General features: G+C 45.3%; 1 protein-coding gene across 3 annotated transcripts; it reads right to left on the bottom strand.

Annotated features, from left to right (window-relative positions):
- Positions 1–5,466: 5,466 nt before the first annotated feature.
- Positions 5,467–20,559, bottom strand: TCAF2 (TRPM8 channel associated factor 2). 3 transcript variants are annotated; one of them, XM_069863978.1, is made up of 8 exons: positions 20,526–20,559; positions 19,101–19,734; positions 15,851–16,821; positions 14,029–14,123; positions 13,023–13,236; positions 11,942–12,181; positions 9,403–9,740; positions 5,467–6,728 (listed from the first exon to the last, which is right to left on the bottom strand). In XM_069863978.1, the coding sequence occupies exons 2-8, from the start codon at positions 19,715–19,717 to the stop codon at positions 6,483–6,485; spliced, it is 2,721 nt and encodes a 906-aa protein (XP_069720079.1). In that variant the 5' UTR covers positions 19,718–19,734; positions 20,526–20,559; the 3' UTR covers positions 5,467–6,482. The 3 variants fall into 3 exon arrangements, with proteins under 3 accessions (XP_069720079.1, XP_069720089.1, XP_069720070.1); XM_069863988.1 differs by having other exon boundaries at positions 19,101–19,730; positions 20,526–20,549; XM_069863969.1 differs by lacking the exon at positions 20,526–20,559 and having other exon boundaries at positions 19,101–19,756.
- Between the last annotated feature and the right edge of the window lie 6,252 nt (positions 20,560–26,811).

The following is a 26,811-nucleotide window of genomic DNA, read 5'->3' as shown; positions in this document are numbered from 1 at the left end:
ACCTGCTTAGGAGATATATTGCTTCACTGGATCGTCTGACTAGCTGGGAGAACAAACCAGACAGCCCCTGGAAAAGGCTATCCTTGACTGGCCATCTCCAGGCCTTAATGAAAGGAGTAAAATTCTTCTTCACCAGATGAGAAAAGTTTTCTGCCCACAGATGAATTTTCGAGTCATTATGACCTGAGAGCTCAGACATATTTGGTATTCAGAAAATATTCCAATGAAGGCTTCCTATCCAATGGCCTCTTGAAACTATGAATTACAAGAAGAGAGAAACTGTGCAAAAAATATGTATGGTAATTTAGAATTACTGCACCTGCATTCTTTACAAAATGATTTACTAAATTCAGTTACTGATCTTTTACAGGATATTTTTCTTTCTTTTTCATACCTGACAAATTCTAAATGCCCACTGAAGAATCAGAGTAGCCCTTTAACACTATCAAACTATTCAACAAGCCTATATTTCTAATATTTAAACAAAGCCAAAAAATAAGTCTTTATGTAAGTGCTTTTTATCCTGAAGGGCATAGCTGTGCTTGCAGGCTTTTACAATTGTACAAAACAAGATTGATACAAGTATCAACCTATCTCTGCATGCTTTTAACTATGTATATGTATAGTATCTCTGCATACTTACAGAATCATATAATCATAGAATCCCTAGGTTGGAGAAGACCTTTGAGATCATCAAGACCAACCGTAATTGTTCAACTACTAAACCATATCACAGAATCACAGAATCACAGAATCACAGAATAACCAGGTTGGAAGAGACCCACCGGATCATCGAGTCCAACCATTCCTATCAAACACTAAACCATATCCCTCAGCACTTCATCCACCCATGCCTTAAACACCTCCAGGGAAGGTGAATCAACCACCTCCCTGGGCAGCCTGTTCCGGTGCCCAATCACCCTTTCTGTGAAGAATTTTTTCCTAACGTCTAGCCTAAACCTCCCCTGGCGGAGCTTGAGGCCATTCCCTCTTGTCCTGTCCCCTGTCACTTGGGAGAAGAGGCCAGCACCCTCCTCTCCACAAACTCCTTTCAGGTAGTTGTAGAGAGCAATGAGGTCTCCCCTCAGCCTCCTCTTCTCTAGGCTAAACAACCCCAGCTCTCTCAGCTTCTCCTCATAAGGCCTGTTCTCCAGCCCCTTCACCAGCTTTGTTGCTCTTCTCTGGGCTCGCTCCAGAGCCTCAACACCCTTCTTGTGGTGAGGGGCCCAGAACTGAACACAGTATTCGAGGAGCGGTCTCACCAGTGCCGAATACAGAGTGAGAATAACCTCCCTGGGCCTGCTGGTCACACTGTTTCTGATACAAGCCAAGATGCCATTGGCCTTCTTGGCCACCTGGGCACTCTGCTGGCTCATGTTCAGTCACTGTCAACCAACACCCCCAGGTCCCTCTCCTCCAGGCAGCTTTCTAGACAGACTTCTCCTAGTCTGTAGCACTGCACAGGGTTGTTGTGCCCCAAGTGCAGGACCCAGCACTTGGCCTTGTTAAACCTCATGCCATTTGACTCTGTTCAGCAGTCCAGCCTGTTCAGATCCCTTTGCAGAGCCCCCCTACCCTCCAGCAGATCGACACTTCCACTCAGCTTAGTGTCATCTGCAAACCTTGCTAAGGGTACACTCAATGCCTTCATCCAGGTCATTGATAAAGACATTGAACAGGGCTGGACCCAGCACTGAGCCATGAGGAAACCCACTTGTCACTGGCCTCCAGCTGGAGTTAATGCCATTTACCACCACTCTCTGGGCCCGGCCAGCCAACCAGTTTTCCACCCAGGAGATTGTGCACCTGTCCAGGCCAGAGGCTGACAGTTTCTCAAGCAGAACGCTGTGAGAAACTGTGTCAAAGGCTTTGCTGAAGTCCAGGAAGACCACATCCACAGCCTTTCCCTCATCCAGCAGCCGAGTCACTTTGTCATAGAAGGTGATGAGGTTAGTTTGGCAAGACCTGCCTTTTGTGAACCCATGTTGACTGGGCCTGATCACCTGGTTCTCTTGCATGTGCTTCATGATAGCACTCAGGATTACCTGTTCCACGACTTTCCCTGGCACTGAGGTCAGACTGACAGGCCTGTAGTTTCCTGGGTCCTCCCTGTGACCCTTCTTGTAGATGGGCACAACATCAGCCAGCCTCCAGTCCAGTGGAACTTCCCCAGTCTTCCAGGACTGTTGGAAGATGATGGAAAGGGGTTTGGCCAGCACATCCGCCAGCTCCTTTAATGCCCTTGGATGAATCCCATCCAGCCTCATAGACTTGTGGGTGTCTAGTAGGGCTAGCAAGGCTCTGACCACCTCCTCTTGGATCATGGGAGCCTGCTTCTCTAGCTCCTGGGTTTGTACACAGAGGGAACGACTTTCTTTACAATTAAAGACTGAGGCAAAGAAGGCATTAAGTACCTCAGCCTTTTCCTCATCCCCTGTCACTGTTGTTCCTTCTGCGTCCAATAGGGACTGTATGGTCTCCCTAGTCCTCCTTTTATTATTTATATATTTATAGAAAGATTTTTTGTTATCTTTCACAGACTTTGCCAATCTGATTTCTAGTTGAGCCTTAGCCCTTCTGATTTTTTCTCTACACAATCTCACTTCCCTCCTGTATTCCACCCAAGAGGCCTGTCCCCTCTTCCAGAGCCCATAAACATTTATCTTCTTCTTGATATCACTCAAGATCTTTCTGTTCAACCAAGCTGTTTTTTTCCCCTGCCAGCTTTTTTTCTGGAACATGGGGATGGCTTTCTCCTGAGCTGCTAGGATTTCCTTTTTGAACAGCTCCCAGCCCTCCTGGGCTCCCTTGCCCTTGAGTACTGTCTCCCATGAGACTTTGCCAACCAGCTTTCTGATACGTACTTCCAGAGGTGGTGACTCAACCACCTCCCTGGGCAGCCTGTGCCAGTGCCTGATAACTCTTTCAGTGAAGAAGTTTTTCCTAATGTCCAATCTGAACCTCCCCTGGCGCAGCTTGAGGCCATTCCCTCTCATCCTATCACCTGTCACTTGGGCAAAGAGACCAAGAACCATCTCACTACAACCTCCTTTCAGGTAATTGTAGAGAGCAATGAGGTCTCCCCTCAGCCTCCTCTTCTCCAGCCTAAACAACCCCAGTTCCTTCTGCCATTCCCCGTAAGACTTGTTCTCCAGCCCCTTCTCCAGCTTCATTGCTCTTCTCTGGACATGCTCCAGCATCTCAGTGTCCTTCTTGTAGTGAGGGGCCCAAAACTGAACACAGGATTCAAAGTGCAGTCTCAACAGTGCTGAGTGCAGGGGGAGAATCACTTCCCTGGTCCTGCTGGCCACGCTGTTTCTGACACAGTTCAAGATGTTATTGGCCTTCATGGCCACCTGGGCCACCGCTGGCTTATGTTCAGTTGGCTGTCAACCAGCGCCCCCATGCCCTTCTCTGCCAGGCAGCTTTCCAGCCACTCTTCCGCAAGTCTGTAGTACTGCATGGAGTTATTGTGTCCCAAGTGCAGGACTCGGCACCTGGCCTTGTTGAACCTCATACGGGTGGCCTCAGCCCACCGATCCAGCCTGTTCAGATCCCTCTATAGATCCTCCATACCCTCCAGCAGATCAACACTTTCTCCCAGCTTAGTGTCATCTGCAAACTTGCCAAGGGTGCATTTGAGCCCCTCATCCAGGTTGTTGAACATGGTTCAACCCATCCAAGATGTTGAACAGAACCGGACCCAACTCTGAGCCCTGGAGAACACAACTTGTGACTGGCCTCCAAAAGGATTTAATTCCATTTACCATGACTCTTTGGGCCTGTCTATCTAGTCAGTTTTTAACCCAGCAGAAGGTGCACCTGTCCAGGCCAGTGGTAGCCAGTTTCTCAAGCAGAAAACTGTGAGAAACAGCGTCAAAGGCTTAACTAAGGTCCAGGTACTCCACCTCAACAGCCTTTCCCTCATTCATCAAGCACATCACCTTGTCACAGAAGGCGATTAGGTCAGTTTGGCAGGATCTGCCTTTCATAAACCCACGCTGACTGGGCCTGATCACCCAGTTGTCTTGCGTGTGCTGTGAGATGGTACCCAAGATGACCTGTTCCATGACCTTCTCAGCACTGAAGTCAGATTGACAGGCCTGGAGTTCCCTGGATCCTCCCTCCAACTCTTGTAAATGGGTGTAACATCAGCCAGCCTCCAGTCCAATGGAACTTCCCTAGTCAGCCAGGACTGCTGGTAGATGACGGAAAGAGGTTTGGCAAGCACCTCCTCCAGCCCCCTTAGTGCCCTTGGGTGAATTCCACCCAACCGTACAGACTTATGAATATCTCATTTCCCTAGCAGGTCTGTAATCATTTCCTCTTGGATCAAAGGAGCTTTGTTCCGCTCTTCTTCCCTGTCGACTGCTCATGAGGTTGAGTACCCAGGGAATGTCTTACCTTACCATTAAAGACACGGGCAAACCCCTAACCAGGTCTTCTTTGTATGTTAGTACAAGAGAAAACACATAGCTCCATGGAATTATATCTTCAGGTGAAATGTCACTGCACTTGAATTTGCACTTGAATTTGACAAAGAGCAGTAGTGGTACTTCACATTGACTGACAAGTTAAATTGCTTCCTCTGGAAGCATTTTCAGTCCATGTGCCTGACCTGCTTTCCTAGAACATAACCAAAAATTCATTCATCATCTGACCAAAACTGGACTCAACGGAAGATCAAATTATCGATATGCCAGCATCCATCATATGATGAAGGCATTTCTGATTACACAGTGAGCACGCAGTCTTAGAAGTAAGCTGGGGCAGGAAGGAAGAAGCAAGATTTAGACTATTGTATTTATAGATTACTCTGGTCAGTCTGATTCCATTACATAGTTTGAGTGCTGCTGAGGAAGGAAATGGAAAAATATCCCCTACCTTCCATCAATCTGAACAGTTACAGCTAGGGACATAGTAATTTCTGGAAGTCTTTGGTTGGGAGCACATACTTGATTTTGTACATCAGGGAAGTTGTCACAGAGCTCTGCAGCTATGTCAATTAAAACCTCAGAGCTGCCTTTAATTGGGCTGTCAGCACTAAAACCAGGAATCCCCTGGGAAAGCACAAACTAGAGTAATGAACTCAACTTTTATTCAGAAACTCATTAGGGGTGATACTCGGTTTCTGTAGGTAGGGTCAGGTCTAAATCTTTACATCATGTAAATTGTCTTATGCCTTTCCTATTCAGGACCAAACCAGTACTGAAATACTGTCTACACCATTATTAGCCTCTGCATTTATTTTATTGGAAGAACAACTCATACCAGTAGTGAATATGAATGGGAAGAAAATTTGAAAGACAAAGCAAGATATTACACCAATGAATCACAAGGGACATCAGAACCATATCTGAGCCAGGACAAAAATTGAAAGATCCTATGACAAATCTTTGGGTCACTTCTATTTAGGCTTTTTTAGGGGGCATAAAAATATGAAAGTAGGACCACACATACAACCCACAAGTCCAGAGTTGTTTTATTTATTGCTGATACACAAGGAATGGGTTGGGACTGGTATGCTATTAGGTTAAACATAAACAAGCTTGCTAGCCCTGTGTTGTCACCAGTGTTGTGTGCTAGTCAAGTAATTATGAATGAGGTGACAGAACGATTAGCTTCTGCTGTTCCTTGGAAATAGTTGGTCCTCTGTCTTGATGAACTGCTGTCTTCGTCCTCTCTGCTGTCTCATGCTGTCATGTCAGAGCCTAGCTTTTTAACCTTTGATGAATCCACAAGCTAAACCATTACTGACTACAATCAAGTCACCTCTTCTTTGTTTTCACTCTCCAGTCTTCCACACCATCCATCTTGCTGTCAGGCTATGGTTAAAACTGAGAGCTACAACCTATAATTGACTTACATAAAGCTGGACATTGGGTGACACAGTCATACAATGTAGGAAGACTTGTACAGCATTTCAGTACCAGCTGTGTATTATAAAAGACACAGATAAGCATTATAAAGTCACTTCCATGATAGCAGGTGTGGAAGTTCTGCATGTTAGGAGTGATTAAAGATTAGGGATTTTAGGGTAAACAAAACCATAGTGAAACTGTTACGTTACTGAAATTGTAGCTGAAGAACAGAACACTGTGGAGGCTACTACTCCCTTTACTGACCCATATTCTATTGCTACTGTCCTTGAGATGACTCTAGTGACTGCTCCAGACTTAAAATTGCCTTTTCACCAGAGAAAGATTCGGCAGGAACTAAATCTACTCAGAATTACATTCCTCCTGAGATGAAACACCCAGAACTAAGATTATATTTTATTTAACCCTTCAAAAACTGGCTTAGATGGTAGCTGAGCTGTGCACAAGTTTATGCTGAATTTATGTTGGGGTTGACCTCCATTAATAGCAGGAAGCTAAACAATTTAGTGTAAAGCTAAGCATTCAGTGAGCCATTATGCAGCACACAAGGAGAAAAAGATAGGCAGTATCTAGTCTGAGAATCAAGGTTTAGATTTTTTCCCTTCATGGTCTATAGGATTTCATTGGGTCCTGTTCCCAACTAGGTAAAGAGGACAGTTCCACAGACAGTTCTTTCTTGATAGGCCAACCCCAGGATGTGAAAAAAGGAGCCAGATTCTTATTCACCTGCTGAGAAAATTTCTGTGCCCACAAGTTCATCTTAGAAGAGTTGCCTTTTGGGATGGTGGACATTTTCTGGTAATCAGAGAAGAGGTTGGTGAAGGGGTCCCAACCAAACCCTTCCTGCAACTGATGAAAAAGAATACAGTGTAAGAACAATGAACTCATTTCACTGTCATTATTCCTGCTTTACAAGCAACAGAAAATTCCATAGGTTTCTGCAGCATCTTTTAGAATGAATGTAAAATTACATGAAAGCTTCCAACTTTCAGGCTTCAGAGCATGACATACAGCACAAGAGCACAGAAAAATACACCTTCCCATCACACTGGCCTGCCAAAACAGAGATGAAAGATGCATTGTGAGCAGCCAGAAATGTCAGCAACCAACTATACAAGCTGCTGATTTGGGCAGAAGCAAGCTGCTTATGCAGTGAGAAAGCATCAAAGAGGATACTGACAGAGAACCTGGAAAGAAGGTGCACAGGAGATCAAGGAATAATCAGAAAATAGGAGGCACATACTGTGAGCAGGGCATGCTTTCGCTAGGAATAAGAACAAAAGGGATTGAGCTACAAAAACTGCTGTTGGATGAGTAAAGGGTTCAAAGAGGTATGGGAAACCTAAGTTGTTGCTCAAGATGAGGTGAATACAAAGGGCTGATTTGAAACAACAGTGTGACAGGAAGCAGAATGTCTAAACGCCCATAGTTCCTTACCAAGCCATGGCTTACATCTCATTTTCTGATACTAAACAGATAGATAGACACTGAATTGCATTCCACAAATCCCCCCATCATTCTGGAACTGCTAAGCAGGAGACAGCACTTCTCCATTAGGCAGAATAAACAGGGAGGTTATCTACCTCTGATAATCCCCTATTGATATGGAAACTCATGGTGCTGAGACTAGCTATGGACTCTCTTTGTGAGAAGGTTGGAGAGCCCTGAGGAGGCTGACTGGAAGGTGGGAGATGAGGAGTCTGGTCTTGTGCCAGGTCAATAGCAGTAAGCCAGCTTATGCTGGAGGAGGCTCCACACCATATTAGGTTATGTCTGAACTGCAGAAGGTAGGAACCTTTCCTGGACCCTGAGTTCCCAAACAATTCACAACTCCTTGTCACAATGTGTCCACAGTGAAAACTGTCTATTCCCTCCCTTGCCACCAGTTTTCTATGGGAAGAAAACATACGTATTTGTAGGGGTGGATTGTGGCACATCCTGCACAACTGGGGGAATCAGTGACCTGGAGCACACTGCAAGGGCTCCTTTTTCCTAGTCCAGATGGAATCTGGAAGGCCTCCGACTTTACTCCAAAGCAGGAAGTGAGGAGGTGGATGCAAACAGTACAGACAGGAGTTTCGTTGTTCCACTTAGGTTGGTAAATGCCTTGGGCTAATTAACTGATTTTCTAATTATTTCATACTCGTTTTTGCAAGACATCTGTTACGGGCTTCAGTGACCACTGCGGAGGCTGACCTCTGAAAGATGGTATCAGACAATGGCAAGACTAGAGGACACCATGCTCCCATGCACATGCAAGAACCATACAGGAGCTGGACCTAAAAAGGCCTGAAGATCGATGGTGAAGCCTTTGTGGATTGAAGGAATCTGAAAAGTGTAAGCGACAGCCAAATGCAGCGCTAAAAGGAAAACAGAGACTATTCCATAGAAAACTGAAAACGTTCTAGCTGTAATAGAGACAGTATATACATAGAACTGTAGTTGTTCTTTCATGTCACAGTTATTCCAGCAGTCCTGTCAGTAGCCAGACAGGAGACAAAAGATCCCAGCCTATAGGGCGAGAGAAAGCACTGGGTCAAACTGGTGAGGTAACATGGGAAAATTTCCTCTTTTGAAATTGTTCCACTCTGTATAACTATATTTGTTACACCACAGAAAACTGAGGTCCACTCTTCAGCTTGGTCATTCAGGCACTCCTCTGGGATCTGGAAAAATCAGGGCCATCCAGTACTCCTCCAATAATTATTTTGTTGTTCACAGAAGATGTGAGAGGTCCCAGAGTAGGGGGCCGAGGTACACACACCTCATATCAGCCAGTAGCTTAAGCCACCATAATGGACATTAAAGTTCCCAGTAAAAATCATGTTGAGTGCTCTCTCGGTTAGACAACCAGTTGCTACAGGAATTAGTGGAAAGGGGAAACATCTTTCCCACATGCTTCCTAAGAGAATGTACTTTAATCTAGGATGGGGTTCATGATTTCAAGTCTCAACCACAGTGAGGGATCCAGCTAAACATGCAGGGAGGATAAGACGAACCCGTCCCCTCGCCACTTGATGGACTACACTGGCTGCATTCAGTGCATCAGCTACTACAAATCCTTTGCTCTTTGCTGTTTCATAAAGAGGAGCCTACCTATATAACTCACCAGGATACCGCCAGAAGCCTGGCTCTGCCAGACACTTTACAATACCAAATTTTTTTTTTTTTTTTTTTTTGCCAATTAGCCCAAAGTCCCACAGGAAATCTGCAGCAGATTAAAGAGCTACGCCCAAGTCTGATCATCCTTTTTCCCATGCTGTATAACAAGAAGCAGCTCCTGTTTCTCTCCTGGGGAGAAAGATTAGTACATTGCACTAAGCTCTCTCCCTGAATGGCTAAGCCCAGGTCTAGCAAAGGAAGGTTATGAGGAGACATCAGCATTAAATACTCTATCTGTAAACCTCCTAAGGTGTTTTATGGATAAAAAATGAACTCAGATTGTAAGAAAACACTGACATGACATCCTTCTGACACAGCCTTCACTGACTGCACTAAGAATATACCTACTATTCCTAGTTACCTGCAGGTAAGTCTCCAGAGCAGTCCACATCTCCCAGTCCTTTAGTTGAGCACCTTTCTTCAGATACTGTCTAATTCTTTCTTCTCGACACTGTGGCCTGAGTGCCTGATGAGCCTTATGCCTGGGAATCCCCAGCACCTCCTCATGAACATAGACAGACCAGAGGTTGCAGGTGGCTTCTGTGGTATGAGGGGGAAACTCCCATGCTTGTTGCTGTTGATTGTGTCCCAGCTCATGGATAGGACCCCAAAGACCAGCAGTTTTCATATGCTTCATGTCTAACATCTCCTTTACTGAATCTGTGTGTCCCATGATAGGGTAGCCAGCATGCATCCAGCCTGCAGGGAAGACAAGCACCAACACACGTCACAAACGCTCACCCCAGTGCCTCTTAGACATAAATGGCTGTATTTTTTTTTTCATTTCTCTAGTGCCTTTCTTCCATCTTACAAATCACACTGTATTACCATGAACAACAAATTTTCCCCTTTGCAATATAAGGAAATACTACAAGTTTCACCCTAGTAGTCAAATAAATAATGTAAAAATAGTACTGAACTATCAGTTAAGCACAATTTCACCTGCTTTCCCATTCTCTACATAAGCACACACTCATTGTTGGACTGAAGTTGAATATTTAAGTTGAGGGAAAAAGTCTGACCATCAGCCAACGTACATCCGAACCCTCAAAAACCGAGCACCATTAATGCTAATCAAACCATGCAATAATGTGATTCAGCACCCTGGCAGAGCTTGAGTTTTCCTATGTGCCCAGGTGGCCAAGAAGGCCAACAGCATCCTGGCTTATATCAGAAATGGTGTGGCCAGCAGGAGTAGGGAAGTGATCATGTGTACTTGGCACTGATAAGGGCATACTTTGAATAAATACTGTATTCAGTTTTGGGCCCCTCACTACAAGAAAGACATTGAGGTGCTGAAGCGTGTCCAGAGAAGGGCAACAAAGCTGGTGAAGGGGCTGGAGAACAAGTCTTACAAGGCACGGCTGAGGGAACTGGGGCTGTTTATTCTGGAGAAAAGAAGGCTGAAGGGAAACCTTACTGCTCTCTACAACTACTTGAAAGGTGGTTGTAGCGAGATGGGTGTTGGTCTAACTAACAATAAGACAAGAGGAAATGGCCTCAAGTTGCATCAAGGGAGGTTTAGATGGGATATTAGGAAAAAAATTCTTTACTGAAAGAGCAGTGAAGTGCTGGAGTCAGTATCCCTGGAGGTGTTAAAAAAAAACCCATGTAGATGTGGCATTTCAGAACATGGTTTTGAAGGTATGGGGGTGTTGAGCTGATGGTTGGACCTGATGATCTCAGAGGTCTTCTCCTACCTTAACGATTCTGTGATTCTGTGTAGAGTGGGGACACTGCAGACTTGCAGTCCAGTGGTCAGCAGTGCGGATGGGACACGTGGAAGTCACAATTTCTTATGCTTAAGTGCTGCGAAGCTTTCCATGCTTAAGCCTGTTCCTTATGTCACAGGATCGCTATACTATAAACAACTTCCCAGCATCATGCTAGGCAAGAATCTTGCACTGCAAGGCATTTTACTCATGTTTCCTCGGTTTCCCCATCCCTGATTTGTCCTTCTTGAAGATTCCCAAAGCTTCATAGAAAAGTCACCTCAGACTCAACACTGACAGTAGGAGGGGATAAGCATCCCTTTACACGCACAGTACATGGCGCCTACACAGCTGGCTTTGACTGAACACTAAGCTTGTAGACTACCCAAGTTGGAGAATATGATTGGCAACCTCCTTCCTGCAGAACTTGACCTCCCTCTTCAAAATAATTGCATACATTTAGCAGCCACTGGCACACAGACATTCAGGTCCAGAAATGTGAGTGAAATGGTTTTGTCCACCCAAAACAGAAGGGAATTTTGTGTCTGCAGACTGTGATCTCTTTCACTGGCATTTGCTCAGGACAGCAGAACATAATACTCCCAAGATGTGCAACAAATTCTTTCCATGTAGCTTAGCAAAGGGTTAGGACATCAAGGTTCATGCCAAGCTTTTGTCTCATTGTGGAAGGAAGAATTTAACCAGTCTATTTTGAAAAACAACTGAACAAAACTTTTATTGCAAAGTTCCACATTTACACTCTAAGTTGACTCTAGGTCAAATGTACTCAGTTCACAACTTGAAAAGCCAGAGTGGGGAAACATCAGCTGCAAAACTACACACTCGTGGGCTTTGACAGTGATATTGGTTCTGCTTCTCCACTGCCATCATCTCATGCACATGTCTTTCCAGGCTAAGCTTTGCCCACCATAACGTTTGTAGAGCTCGCCTCCAGCAGGTAGGCACACACAGGTTTAACAACTGCCACTGAAAGTGTGAGAGCGGGCCTGTGGCTGAGGCAGGGTAAAAACAGAAATCAGGTCACCACCTCTCAGCTATGCAAAGGTAACAGTCTTTTAACACATTCCCAGTCTAATTTCAGCAAAATAACCTTGAATGAACAGACATTGCCACAAGAGGCCATTTGCCTCTTAGCCTCTTGAGATGGCCATATGGCAAGGTACTTACCACATGAGATCTGGACATCTGTCACAATCCTCTCTGGCCTTGGGAATTTTGTTGGTATGGCTGCCAATTTGCTTATTGCCACCATGATCTCACTCCACAAGGTTAGCAGTGGTCGTGGGTTCTCCATGTGGCGGATGGTGTCAGAGGGCACTGTCAGGATGAGATTCTCAACAGCCAGTTCTGCCCAGGGAGCAGGATAGTGCCGGATACAATCCTTCCACTGGCTTTCACAGGTCTCCCCTACATCAACGACACAGAAAATTGGTTAAGCACAGCTCTGACTTCTGAGCATGCTCCCAGAGGTCAAGCTGAAGAAAGAAACCACAGGTGTAAGATTCTCTTGGAAAATTGTATGTAGTAGTAGCATGACTGGGGGTGGTGGCTGTTAACTAGTTAAGTTAATCCTCGTCCTGTGCTTGGGGAGTGTCCTCAGGATATTTTACGGATAGGAGGCAGATAAAAGAGCACTGGCATATAGCAGAGTAGTAGCATAGCAAGAACAAATTCCCGTTTCACATCTGAGAACAAGAAGCATTAGGTTCCTCCAGTGTCTCTTAATGATCTCATTTCTTCTTCTCCAGCAGAGACTTGCTGTTTCATATAATAACCTTGATCGTTTTCAGTTTAAGAGAAAAGCAAGAAGAAATTGCATACAGGAAGAGAAACTGATGGAGAACATGAGAAATCCAGCAGAGATTTATTGTAGGGACTGGAAACGGCCACATGGGAGCACAGTAAAGCAGGTAGAATGTAAAGCAGAGGTCAGCCTGTCTCCTCCAACTCAATGGTTTCCATCAGAAATGACAACTCCAGCCTCGAAGATATGTTAGTTCAGACAGACCCTGCCCATTTTGTGACAGCTCCTTCACCTATCTCCTGCCATGTAACAGGCACAGAGTGACTAAGTGACTTACCCAGAATCTCACAGCACAACAAAGCAAGGAAACTAAATCTGTGTATTCCTAAACCTAGGCATTTCTGAGACATTCCTAAGTAGGAGACCACCTTTCCTGTCAGTCACAGGAACACCAGCATCTGTGAGCAGCACTAAGGAGAAAGGTACCAAGACAGACAAACCTACCAAGCTTGAAGAACGGAGCTCTGACTGCCCCTTCTACCGTGATGGGCACTTTCCCCAGGACGCTCCTTGCTGGTACTATGATGTAAATGAGTCCACCCCAGAGGCAGGAAACAGACTGTTTCTGGCAGGCAATATCACAGGTGCGTATTACCACTGGGGCCCGTTTCAGTTCTCTGGCGTGAGAGAGGTCATCTGTGTGACACCCAATCTGCACCTAGCAAACAGAAGGGTAAGAACAGCTGGTGTAAGGGCTCCAAGCAGTGGCAGCCCAACCACAACACACTGAGCTGCCTGCTCCAGCTCTGTTTGTGCAGGGCATGCACACATAAGCAGCCTTCTGACTCTAGCCTAGTTCAAGGTTTCAGCCTACGGTGACCAGAAGCAACAAATACAGTGAAACACACTGGTGAGGTTCAGCGCTGTCCCAGTCTCAGACAGCCTTACAGTTTTACTCCCGTTATTACTGTGTCAACTACATCCTTCAACAGCAGTTCAGGGTACTGCAGTGACTTCTTTCACTGCACTGTACTTGCATCAACCATTCCTTCATTATTCACCAGCAACAAAGTCACATCCTGTAACATATGAGTTGGAGAGATGTGACCACTGCTGGATTCTCTTACTGTGCCTCTTCTTTGGTACTCATACAGTACATCAGACAGCATGTGGCTGTAGGATCAGACAGAAACAACTGAGTTAACTATGCATTTCAGCTGCCTTGATCAGTTATCTTTGCATGATAACAAAACAAATACAGTTGCTTTCAGGCAGCAGCCATACTCAGTTATCCTACTAGCACACAGGAATAAGAGAAATGCAACAGAAGAGAATGGGAAACAAGGTAAAAAACGGTAACAATGCACTGAGAGTGCCACAGGGTGGCAGCAATTGAAAGGAATGAAAAAACCTTACAAAAAGAAATGAGAAAAGCCTCCTGCGAGCTTTTTTTGAATGCTCACTTCACAAATACATCAGTTTAACCAGCACCAAACTAGAGACACTTTACCTTCAGACCAGCACCAACTACCACGCAAGGGAATGTTATAACTGCTGTGTGTCCTTCAGGGAGGTAGAGTCCTGTACTTCTCCAGGATGTCTTACCTAAAAGGTAAAAGAACACAGTCAGAAACAGTCAAGCACTCCTTTGGCTTGATGTTATGGATGCTGCAATAGAAGAATCTTCAACTCTTTTCTTTTCCCTTGCTCTACACTCACAGAGCTGTCTCACGTTTTACCCAACCTGTAAAAATACAGTTTTAAAGCAATAGAGCAGCAGCATGAACAAGATCATCACACCATTAGCAAGCAAGCAAGCTCATGCAAATTTGAACTTCTGGAAATGCCAAGTTTCAATATGTTTACTAGTATCTTTTAAAAATAAAAAGGAAAAAAAAAGGAAACCAAAATCCCAGCAACTTCTCCACTCAGATCCTAAAGCCCTCATAAGAGCTGCATACTGTGGTGATATTAAACACGGTTGCAATGGTAATAAATGTTCATTTAAAAGTGCCTTAATAACAGACTGACAGTGACATTGCTTTTTTTTTTTACTGACCCGTCCAGCACAAGCTGGAGCCCACACAGCCTACCATTCCTAGCTGACTGAAGTCATATGAAAGCATATGACAGTCCCTCTAGGCAAGGCGCACCTGTAAGATGGGTACCCCCTCCATACTGCTACAATTCAGCATGTTTGAAACACTTCGGTACACAGTGGAAAACTGATGCATATCTAAAGTACTGATCAGGCAAAATCCATTCCCTAGTTCTGACATTAAGTTTTCTCAAGCATATTCCAACACAAAGAGCAGAAGTCCTAGAACATGCTGAACTGTCTTAAAACCCCCAGTTTACAACCTTTCCTGTCCTAAGAAAGCAGGACCAGTTTTGTCAAGCAAAACTTAATCCAAGGGAATGCAAATTGGACTGTATCACAATGTTTCACCAGTCCATCTCAGTCTTGATGAATTTGCACCGAAGGCAGTTTTAAAAATGTTCAGTGTTTGCTAGCATTTTTTTCTGTTTTGTTTATGTGAAATGACTCAGATTCTGGATATTTCTGGTCAAACAAAATACCGTGTTAAATCCAACGCATTCAAGTCCAGCCAATCATAACAATTTTTCTCTTTTGTCCTGACTCATTAGTGTTAAAACTAGTAAGAAGTTACAGCATAACTTTTCTCTCCACATATCCTCTGTACTCAGACATCACCACTTCAGAATACTCTCCTTCATCTCATCAGAACAGTCTGTAAACAACTCTCAATCACGTTCCAATACAAATCTTGTAGTTACAATACTAATCTGTCTGGGGATAATATCTTACTAGTGAAATTTAAACTAGAGTTTAAACAAATCAGTTCTGAGCAGAAATCTCAGCAAGGCTGTATAGATACATAGCCTAAGCTTAGATAAATGATTCAGGGTGTAATTACCAAATACCCTGGCTTCAGTGCCAATGTCAGCCTGAGATGTTCCCGCCATGCTTCCAGTCTTGTTTTCACCTCCAAAACCAGACCTTCTCTCCACTAACTGTGCCGACTCAACAAGCTGGGAGACTGCACTTTAACTCCAGGCCGAAAATACCGACATAAACCCAAACCCTTTTGTTCCTAACTCCTACCTCTTCATAAGATGGCCCCATACACAGCTGTTTGAGCACAGCTATGGTGACAACAACTTGTAGTATTAAGCCCAGGGTTTCTCAAGGGTGCTTTCTGGCCAAAGCCATTTTGCTGTGCAAGTACCTTGAGATGCGGTTCAGACATACACAGACACATGCAGACTAAGGATGGGTGCCTCAAGAGGAAGGGAGATATGCTCCTCACCTGGGTTTGTGCCATCTATTTCCACAGTGACAGGGAGGGCACAGACCGCAGCAGCAGGTTTCTGCACTAGGGTGGCACTATCTGTCATGGTGAGGGACAGCTCGGTTGCCATGCAGAGAAGGACTGCCTCTTTGGAGTTGCTCTTAACAGGGCAGTGCCTGCTGACATGTGGGATCCCGCTTCTCTTAAGTGTTTTGGTCAGGATACGGTGGAGTGAGGCATATGCAGGGCAGTCATGGGCTGGGATGTGAAGAAAGGCGGCGCAGTCTTCTGTTAGCCTTGGCAGCCATTTCTTCAAGGGGTCCTTGAGCTCCTCATGCATGTCTACGTGCCTGTTGAAAAGAGCGAGTGCCTCGCGGAAGTGGTAGTGCTCCCCAGGGCCCACAGCTGGGTGCTTAGCTGCCTGCACCCTCTGCCCCAGGATGCTCAGCCCAAAGCGGTTGAGGATTTTATTGCCAGGATATTTTGCCACAGCAGCTTTGCCACGGTTCTGGGAAGCCCAGTACCAGGCCTGGCCTCCGATCAGTAGGCCACCTCCCTCTGCCACGAAAGCATGAATATTCTCTGCTTCTCTGTCACCATAAGAAGAGCAGCAGTATACGCTGATGTCACCCGTCAGCTGTGACACCTGTGACTTCACCCCTTCCTGAGAGAGGAGGCTGCATAGTTTCTTCAGGCTGGCAGCTACACCCACCACTCCCTTTCTTCCAGCATCCAGCCAGTGGACAGCATTGAGCAGGAACCTGGCCATCTTTGGGGAGCAGAGCTGGCTCTCGTGGGTTGCCACCACAACACGGCCTCGGCCGTAGTGTGCTGCAGCCAGGAGGCAGCGGTGCGAACTGTCCAGGCAGAGTGGGAAGGAGAGCAGACCATGAACCAACAAGATGGAGGGCATGCCCCCTGTCACCAAATCCAGCTCTGACACACCACGCAGGAGAAATTCAGCATCAAGCCTGAGGTGGGCCTGGTGCCTGCAAAACCAAAAGAGGTCCAGGTTAGACCCCATCCCACAATCCTTGCACAAAAGGCCACATTATCCACCCCTGCCTCTTCCTCCTCCCTCATCTTAGTACAGCATGTTGCCAGTTCTCTAATTTAAAAAAAAAAAATCATTAATACTTCGTTTTTCCCTCTTTAAAGCCTCAGATATTGCAGCCAAGCAAATCTGTAAGAATCTCAGAACTGATTTTAGAAAAAAAGGAGTGAAAGAAGAGGTCAAAAGGAAGTTTCTAGATCTCTGGCTTTGAAGAGCAGCTTGAAAATGTGAATACATTGCAGAATCTCAAAAACAATTTTCTGTATTTTCTAAACTGCACGTTTAAATTGCAAATTATATGGGAACTGGCACATCTCCTGTAACAGAAACTTCATCCATTTACCCTGCCCTAGTCATTACCAACTAGACTAGCCCAAAAGATTTTTCTGTGTCTTCTCCTAGCCTCTGCCACTGTTGAGAACTGAAGAAAGGACAGCTAGACCGGATGGACTAAATGGACTGGCAAGACATGCAGCTCGACGAGTTGAATCAGGATCCTACCACACAGTCCTCACGTTACTGTTAGCTGGGGTCTCTGCAATGTAAAGAGATTATAATGTCCAAGGCTCTCATCTCTGATATTTGCATATGACTCCTATGTGTCACTGTGAAGAAAGACATGTTGAATTACTCTCATACACTTTGTTTACACTTTCACCAGGGTCTGCCAAACATAGTTTCCCCCCCAACACCTGTCAAAAATCTGTTGATATGTAGCCATTGCAACCAACTCAATATGAATAAATGATGCTGCCCTTCTACATGCCCATCAGGTAGGAATAAAATCTGCAGCCCTCCCTTTGTTACTGCTTTACTGAGACCCTTTGGCACACTGAGTATGTGCTCAGGCATATGGCAGAGTATCTGCCTTAGACTGTATTCTGATTTTGTGTGGTTTGTGTGTTTGTGTTACACAAAAGCCAACAGGAAGGCACAGGAGCACACAGCTGTTCTGTTGCACAGAAATTAGACATCTAAATTTCTCTATGGCTCTGGATCCATTCAAAACCACCGTAAAAGCATCCTAAACAAGGTGCAATTCACTCCTAGGTACCATTTAAAGCCTACATAATTTTTCTCTGCTGAATTCTCCACCCCTCTCCCTGTTCCAGGCACTGAGTATGAGGCAGTGGGAATATGCTTGTGCATTGCAGGTAGGAACAAGAATCAATCAGGAAATTTTAATTAAGTAACTTCACTGAATTCAACAGTAGTTTTCTACTACCTTTACCAGGAAACATCCATAAGGTATCATATCCAAATATTTCTTCGAATATATTAGAAATTTAGTATTATATATGCACAAGGAAAAGGCTGTCAAGCAAAGACTTGCAGGGAATTTTCTCATAATTGTTGCAGCTTCCACTGCAATGTAATGAAGCTGTCACACAGAAGAAGCCCAACTGCACTCATGTTCCTCAGAGAACCTGCTGTACCTTGTGTAACTCAGCAGAAAGTGGCAGGAGGCACAGCCAGGCACACCAGCTGGCAAGTGGAGTTGGAAAAAGATGCCAGAGTAATTCCCAGGACTCCACTGCCTGGATGGCTGTGAAATACGAGCCACAACAGCCCTGAATTTTACATCTGCTGCTCTAGGACCAAAGGGGCCAGGCTGGAACTGCAAACAAACTGGGAGCATGGAAACTTCCTGCCCACCGCCCAGGTCAGAAGCTGAGAAAGGAGGTGGTGCCCAGCCCAACTCCTGAGATCTGCACCAGCCTCAGTGTTTCACTTGCAGAAGGTGGATTTTTGCAAGTAACAGGCTGAACAGGTTTAGCAGCTGCCAGCCAGATCCTGGCCCAGAGGGCTGGCCTGGTGCTCCATCCAACCTTGTATTGAACTGTGGGAAAGTTGCCCTGAAGTACATACTAGTAGGGAGAGGCAGGAGAGGAGTTCCTCCTCCTGTCCCTGCGTCGCTGTCCATTCCACTCAGGCACACTTGGTCAGGCAGACCGCTCCTTTCATTCCCTTCCCCTTGAATGAATTTCCTGGGCCCAGCCCAGCTGCCACAGAAGCAGTCAAAGACACCGTTCTTTCCAACTGCAAACAGTGGAAGGTGCCCCTTAAATTGGAAGATAATAGTTGCATCCCACCCTGGCTATAAAGAGCCCGCATTCATCACCATCCTCATCTCTCACCTTAAGAGTCTTCTAGGAACACCTCACCTGCATCACATGATCAGTTGTTTAAGTGGAAAATAATTCAGATACTCACCGGACAATTAATGGCATCTTGGGAACTTTCTTAGCAACTTTGAAAATGCCTTTCTCCACAGTGTTTCCTGTGAAATAGACGCCAGCCACGCTGGTCACCTGGTTCCCAGGGAATTTGAACAGCACCTTCTCCTTGCCATGTTGACTAGCCCAGTGCCAGGCTTGGCCACCAATGAGCAGCCCTCCACCTTCCTTTACAAAGCCAACCAGTTCTTTTGCCCATCTGCTGTCATAGGCATCCATGCAGTACACTCCCAGAGAGGAGTTGAGCTCTGCCCCGGCATGTACTTTGGCATCAGCCCTGAGCAGCATCTGGGAGAGGGAATCCAAATGAGGATGGACCCCAACCAGGGCCTCAGGGGAAGGCTTGAGCCATTCCACAGCATTTCTGAGGAACTGGGAAAACTTGGAGTCTTTCAAGATACCCTCGTGAGAAACAACCACCATCCGGCCCTTCCCATACTGTGAAACAGCAATCAGAACCTGCTTTTTAGAGCTCACAAGCACAGGGTAAGCATGCTCTCCAACAAGTAGCAGCTCACAAGGAACAAAACCACCAGTGAAGTCCCATGGTCCAACACCATCCACTAACAGCTCATAGGTGGCAGAGGGTATCATCTTCAGGTCACTCCTATCTGGTAGAGAGAAGACCAACATTCATTAGTGTGGCTTAGCAGTAAAGAACAACTATAACAACCCTATGGCGTCATTTCTTTGTCGTCTAGTAAGAATTCCATACAAATAGGAATCGCTTTGTGGGCACAACTTTTCCCACAGATTTTGGATTTTTTTGTTTGCTTGTTTGGCTTTGTTGTCACACTATTTACCATGTAAACAGAAGTGACAATATATCAAGATGATGGAGGAAAATTATTAGGTGGCTGTTTCAACAAATTCTGACATGCAACATGGAGGAGAACAGGGAAATAAAAGTATTCACTTTTTGCATTAACAATTTATTTGGAGAAAGAGAATGCCAGAGGCTCCAGGAAGTCTACTAGGAACTTGCCTGATAGAAGTGGTTTACATGGAAATAACCAGAAAATGAGAAGACCCTATCAACACAACATATGGCATAATTCAAGCACGTGGTTCGCATTTTTTGTTCCTAATTGGATACATACAGAGCTACACACAGCAGCTGCAAGATGGTATTCCAAAGTTGTAGTTTTCTACTCCGTTTAGGTACTGTAAGCCCTTGCTTTGTATTAGGAGGTGCTTTGAGGGGGAGTCAGCAGAAACGAACGAGACAACCAGCTCCCCCCATAAGTCACACATTACCTAGGAAAGCAGGTCTGGGCACAGGAGATTCATGCCCTAGTTCCCTGATCCAAACTACTGCATGACCTCAAGGAAATAATTTCGCTTTCCTGTGGCTTTGTTTCACCCATTTTCCCACCTAGAAAGTAAAGAGAGCAGTACTGACCTTAACTGTGAAACGGAGGTTAACACAACAGCACAATCGTCCCTGTTAAGCAGATATCCTTTTCCCAGCGCTGGGGTCACCGTGGGGATTTTCCACCATAAGGGTTCCCAACTGTTGCCCTAAGATTACAAACTTTTATTCTTTAGAATCATACATATTCATTTGATTCCTTGGAATATCCACCCCTCTCGGCCAAAGTAATTGTAATATCTCCGCCTCTGCATCAGTCCATTATTTCTCGGTCTCTGTCGCCATCTAGCTTCTTAAAATTAGTGCTGCAGTTGCTCTGGTGGTCGGATTACTTCGTCGAGCGGTCGTCCCTCACCTTCCTCAATGTGTCCTCTACCTGACCTGTTCCTTCTTGCGCATACTCACGTCATCTTGGCTCACAAATGGGGAAATGTATCTTAATCTATCTAGTTTTATCCTGTTCTCGTATCTGAACAATCAGCGAAAGCAGCACTCCTTCCTGCTCCAGTTCCGATATACAAAAACTTCCATGATTCATGTGAAGTTTGCAGTTAATTACTGCAAGCTAGATATACAGTGCGGTCTGTGAGTAAGTTTCTACAGAACCTGGTTTCTCATTATCAAATCCCCCCTTTTCTAGTACATTTGTGAATTCTTTCGCAACAATTCATATTGTTCATGCACCATCAAGGTGGGCAAGGCCCAAATTCTCTGAGCTGACTGTCATATTTCAAACCACAAGACACAGATTACTGTTGTCAGGAAAACAGTGATAATCAACACCATCAACAAAGGATGTTTGGGCTACGTTAGTGCAAGCTGAGGGTAACCTCTGAATTTGTTCTGTCCTGACAGTAGGTTTAGGGTGAAAAAACAGTAACCTTTTAAACATATAATAAAAGTTATAAATTCTAGTTCCGTTTACACATACCACTGTATCCCAAATATTATTAAAAGATAGTATTAATTGACTATTTTCAGTAAAATCAATTCTACGAGTAGCATCATTTAAGCATTTAGTTCCTTCGTTTCCAGTTACTCCAACAAAGACACAGCATACTTAGACATAGCTTGGGAAAACTAAAGTGGGTTTTTTTTTCTCGTGTCTTCTGTGGATTTGATACTAATGTGCCTATACTTACCATGGTGCAGGGGAGAGGAACACAAGATGTGTAGTTTTAGCAGCTCACACTCCACGTGAGGACTATCCTACAGGACTAGGTTTGAAGTAAATTCAGTAAAAACATTCCCTACTTCATGGCGACATTTTACAGAGAAGAAGGCCTGGATGCTGTGGGACTGATTGATACTGAGCAATTCTAACAAGGCCTTGAAACAGAGAACTGAAAGATAAACAAAGGCCAGTTCGGTGAGGAGAAAAGACAGCCTTCTGATTAACAAAGGCCAGCTGAAAGGAATACAAGAGCTAGTTCGGTGGGAACAAGTACCAACTGAAAGAAAAACAACGGAAGAGAACTATCAACATAGTTAATTTTAGTGTAACTTGGTTTCTTAGCATGCACGGTAGTTTAGCCAGTAATATGTTAGTAATAGCTTTATGGGCAGCTACCTTTAGCCAATAATACACCGCAGATACCCTCGTGGCCACCCAGTTATGTAACAAAAAAGGGTATATAAAGAAACAGCTAACTCAATAAAATGTCTTCAATCCCTCAGTCTGAAGTCTGGGCGATTAATCCCCTCACTACTTCTTAGTCCCCAGCCTTCTTATCACTGGATTTGAAAGCTAACAATCTAGACTCCAGACCTGTGAAAGGATGCATGCTCCCTGGCATTCACCCATAACAAGGTGTGGCTGCCTTGGGAAGGATTTTGCCTCTCTCTTAATTGAATGCAATTATTACCATATAACAGAATTCCCAATTTCTATGTAATCATATACCATTGTATTAACCATTTCAGTGTGGCGAAAAGGAAGGAAGAATACTCATTAGATCCAGAGCAGACACAACTACAGGCAAACTCCTCTTTCTAGAGAGAGAAGGGGGAAGACACAGCAGAGATAGAGAACACTGATGTCCAACAAGAATTGCAAAAAGCTGCAGATGTCTGAGCTGTATGCCTGTTGTGTCCATTAGGAGGAAACAGCAACTAGCTGTGGGCACACACAGGAGGAAGAGAAAGAACTTGGCTCCTCACTGCCTCCCTTATTAACATGGGTGTAAATTCTCCATGAGCCTCAGACTGATGAAGGTTTGTGCGCTACTGTGGGCTTGAAGAGTAGCAATATTTACTGAAAAAAAAAATGTGCAGTTCTCATAAACTGAGCACTGCCTCCTCTTTATCACACACCATTATATTTTATAATGCAGCAAATAGAAGTATTACAAACTATCTCTATATTCTTGTCCAGCTCTACATGTGACAAACGCACAGAGGAGCACCCCGAGTTCCTTTCAGATTCTAAGATTAACCAAGCAAACACTCAGAAGAAATGCTTGGCAAGCAAAAAAACCCAAAAAACGTTTATTTAGTTACTGCAGAGAGATAGATATTTACAATCAATCGATGTTTTGAGGCCTTACTTCAAACAACATGGTTGTATAAATTATCACTCTTGCCCACGTCCTACAAGCTGCCCCTTTGGTATTACTTTCCCCAGAAATATCCTCACCACACTCAGTTGTGACAGGTCAAATCACGTCTTCCCTGATAGTTGGCATCAGAAGCATCCCTGCCGATGGCTGGACTGTTGGTCAGTCTGCTTCCCACCTGGCAGTGAGTCCAAATGAACACAGGGTGTGGCTTCTCTCTTTATTACTTTCTTATGCCTCATGCTCAGCCTTTGGCATGAACCCAGTGCTTGGGATGAGCTTGGGTTTGGTTCATGTTCCAATCACAAAGGAAGGGTCATTTCCTTTTGCTTTATTCTGTTTGGTGTTATCTAATATGGTCGCCTTTGAGCTTGTACAGACCTGCATTCCTCGCTGCTTCTTATTTCTGCTCATTTGAGTCTGCAGTGCTAACTGGGGAAGTGAACCTCCAGGCCACAATCAGTCATGGTGGGGCTTTGGTCAACCTCCCCAATGCATCTTGTCCTTGCCTGTGCAGCATCTCTCAATAAAGCTACTTATGAGCTGTGTCGTTCTACACCTTTTTTTACATTTTATGTCCAAACCCTCTTATCACTAGCAAGTCTTTACATAAACCTATTCATAAAACCAGCATGTTGCAGACCAGCTTTAGGTAGGATTCATGTCCTGGGAGACAGTTCCAGACTCTTCCTGCAATTAGTTGTTTTTCAGGACATTTTTCTGCCCAGGCTATTCTCTGCTATTTTAAGCATTCATCTCGCCTGTCTTTTGCTCTGTCTGAAAGCTATTGTCAAATTTTTCATTTTCACCCCTCCTAAGTGTACCCATCAAGTTCTAAAACCTTTCCTTTGTATTCTCCCCACCTTGCTTAGTTATTGTCTTTGGTTTCAAAATTGTCTCTACCACCTACCTTCTGAAAACAGGCCTGATGATGTTAAGGCTCCTTTCCAATGCCGTGGTACTATAAGCATGCCTTAAAAGAGGCTTGCAAGGCAAAGGAGACTCTTCTGCCTTCCACCCATACATACCCTAGGGAAAGCATTACAGCATTGACAGCACTTTCCCCTCTTCCGTAAAGCCCACTTTCAGCTTTAGTCTGTTGCACTCTTTACGGGAGGCCCTTAAACTATATCTAAGCAGTCTTTGAAAAGTTACTAATGGATATAGCCTGCAGCACTGGGTTTAAATCAGTTATGCAAGAGTTCTCACTGCTATGCTGAAAACAGGGGAATGACTGAAAATACATGACGTATATACCACTTGTAAGAGATCTCCACTAAAAGATCTCCTTTCCTTTTTACTAGTTATCACTTTCCTAAACTTGGCTGTAGCATGTTTGGCAGTTGTAGCTATTTGGCACCATTTCTACATACTATAATTTTTAAATGCTGGATTTTGAAGTATAAAACAGACAGCTGAAAAAGGACTAGTGCCAAACAGGAACACCATTGCCCAACATAAGGCAGATGACCTACAAAAACTTATTTCAACCCCACATATGGTTGATTTATTATTAGAAAATCTAGGTGAAAAAGAGAGGTCAGATCTGACAAACTGGGAGTAAAGAGAACTTGTGTGTAAGCGCTGGAAAGTGTCAATTCTGTACCACAGAATCACTAGTCAGGGCTGAAGCATTTCCTGTGTTTTTGGTGTGCCTCCCCTAACAAGACCTGCAGGACCAGAACCAGCTTAGATCTTCTGTGTTCTTCAGTATAGCAAACTCTAGGGTCTATGCAAAGAACCACCTTTCTACCTCCTACAGATTTAATCTGCAATCAAATAACTCATCCACTTTAAACTGCAAACTGACAGCAGCTAGAAGCTCCTAGACCAAACGTACCCAGAAACCATAACTGCTTCTTTCCGTCCCCACCTTCCCCTGTCTGCTCAGCTTAGGACTGCGCTACAGCTCACGTTTGCTTGGGCTTGGAAAGCACGCTCTTTTCCACGAGAAACACGTAGATTCTGTGCACCTCACACCCACCCACCTGATGACGAAACGAGAGGTTCCCGAGGCTCGGCAGAGCCGCCCTAGGGCTGCCGGCGCCTGCGCCCCGAGGCAGCTGCAGAGCGACCGAGCGACCCCCCTGCCAAAGCCCCGCGGCCTCTCCAGGGATTCTCGGAGGGGAGGAGCCTGCGCTGCACGGCCCCGCGCCCAGGGGCGGCTGCGCGCCTTGGGAAAGGGAGTAGCGCAGGCTCTGCGCCAGCCTAGCAGCCCGTCCCCTTCGGTTCTGCTACCGCAGGGGCGGAGCCGTCGTGCCCAGCGCCCGCGGGCAAACCGGGAGCGGAGGGAAGGGAACCTTCAAGAAGGGCCGGGAAGGCGCCGCGGGTGGGAGGCATTTAAAGCTTGTGCCTTAGTTATTTATACCCGAAATTATGGACAAGGTCCTGGTCTGACTTTACATTTAGCCAAAAGTAACATAGAATCATAGAATGGTTTGGATTGGAAGGAACCTTAAAGATCATGCAGTCTTAACTCCCCTGTCCTGGGCAGGGACACCTTGCTTAGTTACTGTCTTTAGTTTCAAAATTCACTGGATTGGGTACTTCACACAGAGGCTTACCCAGTCCACGAGGTTTGTACAAATCATAGAATCATAGAATCATCAGGTTGGAAAAGACCCATCGGATCATCGAGTCCAACCATTCCTATCGATCACTAACCCATGCCCCTCAGCACCTCGTCCACCCACGCCTTAAACACCTCCAGGGAAGGGGACTCAACCACCTCCCTGGGCAGCCTGTTCCAGTGCCCAATGACCCTTTCTGTGAAAAATTTTTTCTTAATGTTCAGCCTAAACTTCCCCTGGTGCAGCTTGAGGCCATTCCCTCTTGTCCTGTCCCCTGTCACTTGGGAGAAGAGGCCAGCTCTCTGCTCTCCACAACCTCCTTTCAGGTAGAGAGCAATAAGGTCTCCCCTCAGCCTCCTCTTCTCCAGGCCAAACAACCCCAGCTCTCTCAGCTTCTCCTCATAAGGCCTGTTCTCCAACCCCTTCACCAGCTTTGTTGCTCTTCTCTGGACTCGCTCCAGAGCCTCAACATCCTTCTTGTGGTGAGGGGCCCAGAACTGAACACAGTATCCAAGAAACGGTCTCACCAGTGCTGAATACAGAGTGAGAATAACCTCCCTGGACCTGCTGGTCACACCGTTTCTGATACAAGCCAAGATGCCATTGGCCTTCTTGGCCACCTGGGCACACTGCTGGCTCATGTTCAATCATCTGTCAACCAACAGCCCCAGGTCCCTCTCCTCCAGGCAGCTCTCCAGCCTGACTTCTCCTAGTCTGTAGCACTGCACAGGGTTCTTGTGCCCCAAGCGTAGGACTTGGCATTTGGCCTTGTTAAACCTCATGCCATTGGTCTCAGCCCAGCAGTCCAGCCTGTTCAGATCCCTTTGCAGAGCCTCCCTACCCTCCAGCAGATCCACACTTCCACCCAGCTTAGTGTCATCTGCAAACTTGCTAAGGGTGCACTTGATGCCTTCATCCAGGTCATTGATAAAGACATTGAACAGGGCTGGACCCAGCACTGAGCCCTGGGGAACACCACCTGTAACTGGCCTCCAGCTGGATTTAACGCCATTTACCTCAGATCCTGGTCTGCCAGCTCCTCTGAACTTGCACTAATGCTCTTCATATCCAGAGGGGGCATCTCTTCTTACTGATGCATCCTTAAATATTTCAGCAGCAGGTTGAGCTACAAAATGGTGCTACTTATCCCAATGGATATGGATAGGTAAGCTACAGAGATTACACTGTGCC

This window comes from Phaenicophaeus curvirostris, chromosome 1, assembly GCF_032191515.1.
Source record: "Phaenicophaeus curvirostris isolate KB17595 chromosome 1, BPBGC_Pcur_1.0, whole genome shotgun sequence".
NCBI lineage: Eukaryota > Metazoa > Chordata > Aves > Cuculiformes > Cuculidae > Phaenicophaeus > Phaenicophaeus curvirostris.
This window is presented reverse-complemented; position numbering and strand designations above follow the sequence as displayed.